Source organism: Priapulus caudatus, unplaced genomic scaffold (assembly GCF_000485595.1).
Source record: "Priapulus caudatus unplaced genomic scaffold, Priapulus_caudatus-5.0.1 Scaffold11, whole genome shotgun sequence".
Taxonomy (NCBI): domain Eukaryota; kingdom Metazoa; phylum Priapulida; class Priapulimorpha; order Priapulimorphida; family Priapulidae; genus Priapulus; species Priapulus caudatus.
The window spans coordinates 929435-936190 of record NW_014577072.1 but is presented as its reverse complement, the minus strand read 5'-3'; the positions used below and the strand labels follow the sequence as shown (position 1 = coordinate 936190).

The following is a 6756-nucleotide window of genomic DNA, read 5'->3' as shown; positions in this document are numbered from 1 at the left end:
GCTGTGTGTGTGGTGTGTGTGGTTTATGTGTTGTGGGTGTGTGTGTGTGTGTGTGTGTGTGTGTGTGTGTTGCGTTATAACGCGTTATAACTTTACTCAGCTGCCTTCCTCGTGTTGTTGCGTAGCCTGTTTATACTAGATCACTTGTCACAGTAGTCACTTTTTGGTTCCACTGATTATTTGTGACAGTATATAATTCATCGCTTACGGTACTAGCGAGGTCGCGTTTTCCGCTGTGGTAAGGAAGCGACCAGTGCATGTGTCTCTAAGGACAGCCGCTGGCCCATCTATAACACAGCATGCGATAGTAACGCCATGGTTCTTTTTTTTAGCCAGTGTTACTTTTAGAATGCCGACATCGAAGTGATAATCAGATTCATTTCGGATGTCTTCATTAAAAAATCGTGAAATTATTATATATGTATATAGCATATGTATGATATGAGTAATTGCGCAAACTGCTATACCTGCTAATCACAAGCGGAACACCTACGGAAAATCATTCCTGTAATATGAGTCCAGCCGTAACGTCACAACGGTCCGTTTTTTCTTTATGTATGCCACGATCCCGTGAGTAAAGTTAATTGTTGATTGTTGATGGCCACCAGAACTCACTGTTATCTAAATTAATGATATAATAAAGCAAGACTACATTCTGATCGCATATAGATATAGATATAATATAGATATAGATATAGATATAGATATGGATATAGATATAGATATAGATATAGATAATAGATATAGATATAGATATAGATATAGATATAGATATAGATATAGATATAGATATAGAAATAATATAGATAGACTATCTATATAAGATATAGATATAGATATAGATATAGATAAGACATCGATATAGATATAGATATAGATATAAGTATAGATATAGATATAGATATAGATATAGATATAGATATAATATAGATATAGATATAGATATAGATATAGATATAGATATAGATATAGATATAGTATAGATATAGATATAGATATAGATATAAGATGAGAAAATGGAAGGGAGAGAGAAAAAGAGAGTGGAGCGAGGAAGAGCGAGATATGACAACGCTTCGTATCGCTACGTACTCGTAAACTCGTTCAGTGTTTGTTTAGGAATATCAGCGCCACCTCTGTAAGTGGTAACGCCGCTTAGTTTACTGGTATCCCGTCGACGTAAATGGTTCCTAAGCCGGTCACGCCTATATTCCTAAACAAATGGCATTAACAATGTAAGCGCAGCTGCCCAGGATTGGCGTAGGTCGGTCATGGATGTGGTGGCTTGATCAGTTGACGGCCGATAGGTATAAGCCGTTCTATGTGGATGTTAGTGAGTATTAGACTGCTACGTGCTTAAAGCAGTAACGCGCATCCAGACACGAAATGATGTTGGCGACGGTGGTGTCGGTACGCATGTGTCGGATGTACATTCCGTACGGGCTTCTTGCTTCAGGTAAGTAACTACAGGTGGTGTTTGTTTCTTGTGCGATAACACATCTGTGTGGTAGATGAAATATGCACAAGCCTAATATTTACGCTAATATTCGCCATTGGTATGCATGCCTTTCGTTATATGTATTTTAAAGTTTGCGAAAGGTTAACGCACTTAAATTAAAGCAGTTTCATTGTCAGTGTTTTGTATTTATTGAAATTATCACATGTTAACATACAGGAATCATCTATCTACTCTCTGGCATTCTACACAATCGACTCTTCAACGTTCTCGACGATGTTCGCACGACGCCCCTTCCGAAGTCAACATGGAGTTTCCGGAAATCGTAAGCACCACACTTTTACATGCATCTATCAATAATGTGTGTGTGTGTGTGTGTGTGTGTGTGTGTGTGTTGTGTGTGTGTGTGTGTGTTGTGTGTGTGTGTGTGTGTGTGAGGTGTATTATATGCATTATATATATATATATATAATCAAAAGCATAATATTAAGAAGGTTAATACGCTCTGATATAATCAGAGGTTAATAATGACAATATGTAGAAATGACAAATGACAATTAATGTAGTATTCATATCAATATTATAATTATCACTTTTTATAGATACAGGAACAACTTGTCTTGGAAGCGACCAACAGCACGCAAAATCAAAACACGTGCTTCCCTAGCTGTGAGCATGGATACTTCGCCTTGCGGGGATGAGCGCCTGCAGACCATGGCTGGACGTGACGAGATCAGTCAGATACGGATCACGGTTATCTCAAGAAAGGCGGAATGAACACGTAAGCTTTCTATAATATACGGTTGCAGTAATCTGCTGTTGATATGCTTGCAATCGTGGTCCGAGATTGACATTTGTACGTGAGTTCCTAGTAGATTAGACACTTTTACACTGAATTAGCGTAAACATCTTGTAATAGGCGTCATTGCAATTATACAAAAATTGCTCCCTATACATCGATGTCGAACATTTTCTCCTACTAATTTCAGGTGCTTATGGGACGCTGGAGAACCAGACGATAGCCTACCTTCGTTTTCAGACGACTTTCAAGAACCATTTTTTTAATATCTCGCAAACTACCTGCTCTTCCAACCAAACCCTCTCTTGCGCGCGCTGTGTCGGTTACTGCGAACAAAAATGCCTGATCGTCATGGAATACTACCCGCTCAAGAACTCGTGGATGCTCGAGGAGGCGCTTTGGGAATCGAACCTCGTACACAGTAATTCGGCGCACGGCGTTGCGTCTGCAGTTGTGCGTGACTACGCACAGATCGTCGCCTTCATGCACGGAGAGGGCCGCATCATGTGCGACACGAATAACCTATCGAAGCTCAGCTCGCAGTACCTGCTCACCGACGACTTCCGGCTCGTCGCCGCCGACGTCGACCACTTCAGGAGGCGAGCTCGCCGTGTCCCGTCTGGTTCGCGAAGGACTGGCGCTTCGTGTTCGCCGGAGACGAAGAAGATGTCGCGAAAGAAGTGCACGCATGTCGTCGTCTGCAGCAGCGCGCATGCGCCGACGAGCTGAAGCAGCTGCATTCAAGGCGGACGTGTGGAAGATGCCTGACGTGTGTCTGCTGTATCTCAGCCGAAACCGGAGACGAACGAGATCATGGACGCTCGCAGCGAGCGCGTCGCCGGTACCTAGACACGCTCGCACGGCCGCTGTAAGCTACGCGACCCGCGCAAGCGACCCGACGCCGTCGAGGTTCTGTCGACGTACCTGAGAGCGCAGAAGGAGCTGTTCGCTCCGCGAGTGAATGAATCCCGTCACGAACGTGCAGAGATCGGCTGCAGCGCGTCTACTGCGCAGACGGTCTCCATACAGGCACTTGGAGCGTTTCAATAAAATATAATGCTAAATAAATACGAAATCTATTTACTACCAAAGTCTCTTTCTCTACTCTCGTTCGTCTATTATTGCCGACAATTTCCTGTAAATGCCGTGCAAATGTTCATCTGCAACACACATGTACACCGCATGCACGCTGCCGCCCACTGACACGTAAATATATAGTTTTATACTATATAATAATAATAATAATAATAATAATAATAATAATAATAGAAAAATAATTCATTTAACAACGAACAATTCGTACTAGGAAGATTGTCGGCATAATAGGCGAAAGGAGAGTAGCAAAAACATTTTTTTTATTTTTTTTTTTTTTTTTTTTTATTTTTTTTTTTTTATTTTATTTTTCCTTTTTTTATTTTTTTTTTATTTTATTTTTTTAAGTTTTTTTTTTTTTATTTTTGTTTTTTATTTTTTTTTTTTATTTTGTTTTTTTTTTTTCTTATTTTTTTTATACCTTTTTTTATTATTTTATTTTATTTTTTTTTTTTTTATTTATTTTTGTTTATTATTTTTAATTTTTATTTTCTTTTTTTTTAATTTTTTTTTTTTTTTTATTTGACTTTCTTATATTTCACTTTTTTTAAATTCATTCTTTTTTTTTTCGTATTTTTTTTTTTTAAGTTATTTTTTTATTTTTATTTGTGTATTAATATTTATTTTTTTAATTTTTGTTTTATTTTTATTATTTTTTTTTATTTATTTTTTATTTTTTTTCTATATTTCTCTATATATTTTAAGTTTTTTTTTGTTTTTATATTTTTATTTTTTTATTTTTTTTTATATTTATTTTTTTGTTTTTTTTTTTTTTTTATTTTATTATTTTATATTTTTTTTATTTTTTTTTTTTTTTTTTTTTTTTTTTTTTATTTTTTTTTTTTTTTTTTTTATTTTTTATTCTTATTTTTTTATTTTTTTTATTTTATTTTTTTTTTTTTATTTATTTTTTTTTTCTTTTTTCTTTTTTATTTTTTATTTTTTTATAACTATTTTTTATAATTTTTTTTATTTATTTATAAATTTTTTTTTTTTTTTTTTTTATATTTAATTTTTTGTTTTTTCTTTTTATATAATTTTTTTTTTTTTTTTTCTTTTAATTTTTTTCTATTTATTTTATTTATGATTTATTTATTATTTTTTTTTTTATTATATTTATTTTTTTAATTTTTTTTTTTTTTTTGATTTATTTAATTTTTTTACTATTTTTTTTTCTTTTTTTTATTTTTTTTTTTCTTTTTTTCTTATATATTTTTTCTTCTTTTTTTTTATTTACTTTTTCCATTATTCTTTTCTATTTTTATTATTTTTATTTATTTATTTTTTGTCTATTTTTTTTTTATTTTATTTTATTGTATTTCTATATTTTTTTTTATAAGTATTTTTTTTTTATCTTTTTTTCTATTATTTATGTTTTTTTAGTTTTTTTTATTTAATCTTTTATTATATTTTTTTTTATTTTTTATTTATTAATTTAATTTTTTATTTTTTTTATATTTTTTTTTTTTTTTATTATTTTTTTTTTTTATTTTTATTTTTTTATTATTATTTTAAATCTTTTTCTTATTTATTTATTTTTTTTTATTTTTTTTTTATTTTTTTAATATTTTTTTTTTTTTTTTTTATTTTTTTTTATTTTTATAAATTGTTTAAGACTTGCGCTAGTAAATAGCGATTTCGGATTTATTTTAAGCATTATATTAGCTAATTGAATATTGTATTGAAACGCTCCAAGTGCCTGTGGGTCTCCACGCGAAAGATATACACGTGCCCGCGAGTTTAGTTGTTATACCTATAAATATTGCGTTTGTGGATGATTCGACGAATAGGCTGTCGCGGGCATCTCGAGCTGTTGTTGCGCATGGTTAATTAGCGATGCATTAAAAAAAATCGAGAGCGTAGAGAGACATCTTTCTTATGTAATGGATATGAGTTTGATTGAATTTGATGAGCAGTTATGTTGCAATGCTTTTTACAGTGTACCCGTCCGTAACCCTAACAGTATCCTTAATAGTCGCGGCTTTCTGATATAGCCATCATTATCATAGACACAGGAGAATCATTGCAAGGGAAAATGTAACACAGCTTCAGTCGGGTACCATAATTTATGTAGTACCAGATCGCAGACGTCCCGTAATGAAATCTGCGGTGTCTTGCTAGTGTAAGTATTACTGTTTGAACACATAATAGATGTATGTATGTACATCCATGGTACACATGAATTCAATTCGGCTATAGATGGTAGCGCTTTCTCAAACTCACGAGTACATCATCACATATGATAGTACAGAGAGAGTAAATAGGATACTCTTTCTATGGCTCACACGATGTGAGTAGGTGTGCAGTGCACTGTGCAATGATATACAATTATATGAACAATTCAATTCAACAATTTATGTATTACTACTACACGTCTTACTATATACTCTGTTCTGAACTGTGTGTATTTCTCTGCGTGTATACAGATTGTATTGTTCTGACTAATACATGCCTATAATTATTTTCAAGTAAATGGTAGGCCTACTCGTTCTATTTAATTACTGTCAATTACAACACATCGATATACCGTACATCTCGCATATGATATAAACGAAATACACGTCGTGTTCGAATCTTGACAATGATAACAACTGTGTCTACGAATGTGTACATCTCTATAAAAATACATAATCAAAAATATTAAAGAAAAGCTCATAATAATGATTAAATCGAGAAAATATGATTAGAAGTTTTCATATCACACCACTAATGAGCATGTGATCTGTGCTTAAAGTGTGTAAATTCAATCAAATAACATTTCCCTTGACAGAGACAGCATTGGGTGAGCACAAACACAGATCTAACTATATGTTACAGTATGGAAATGCCGTTTAATAGTATAGCAATGTGATAGACGTTATTCGCGTACACTTTCATATATAGCAGCGTGTGCTAATGTGCAGGCTTGCGTGTGTGCGTTTCCTAACTGTGCGGATGAGTACGCAATTTGTCTAACACTTAAAAAGGTTTACCAGCAAACAGTAATGACACAGTAGTAGGCAAGCAACTTTCCTAAACCTTTTATATTTTATAATCATATTCATATATATATCATTATATCATTGATATTACGAGATTTATTTGTTCCACTCCTAATGTTATAGTTAGATGATAAATTTTACATGGTTGTTGGGATTTTGCTCAAGATCTCACAGAAAGATGGGGTTTTAGTTTAATTTTAATTTAGCTATGTACGAGTAGAGAAATAACCGATTATTTAATATTTCCATGGGCTTGGTATTAGTTACTGAACCGGCAAAAGATGGTTGGCAGTCCATGATAATGTCGTCTGGTTGGAGGCAGACGAATTATTCTGAAAAATACAAAAGTGCAAAGGTGAAAGCGCAAAAAGGGCAAATTGCAAATGATGTATCTATCTATCTATCAATTATATTATACATATATATATATA

General features: G+C 32.8%; 1 protein-coding gene and 1 long non-coding RNA gene across 2 annotated transcripts in view; one reads left to right on the top strand and one right to left on the bottom strand.

Moving 5' to 3' along the window:
* Window positions 1-1338: 1338 nt before the first annotated feature.
* On the top strand, window positions 1339-2077 carry LOC106807602. Its single transcript, XR_001393684.1, has 3 exons — window positions 1339-1453; window positions 1673-1778; window positions 2062-2077. It is a non-coding gene; the product is annotated as an uncharacterized LOC106807602 (long non-coding RNA).
* A 2896-nt stretch (window positions 2078-4973) lies between these two features.
* The window catches only part of LOC106807324 (adhesion G protein-coupled receptor L1-like), a 3131-nt gene continuing 1348 nt past the window's right edge, over window positions 4974-6756 (bottom strand). The window contains exon 5 of the mRNA XM_014809638.1: window positions 4974-6657. Within this exon, the coding sequence (XP_014665124.1) occupies window positions 6653-6657 (5 nt within the window). The 3' untranslated portion in view covers window positions 4974-6652. The remainder of the gene's footprint in view (window positions 6658-6756) is intronic.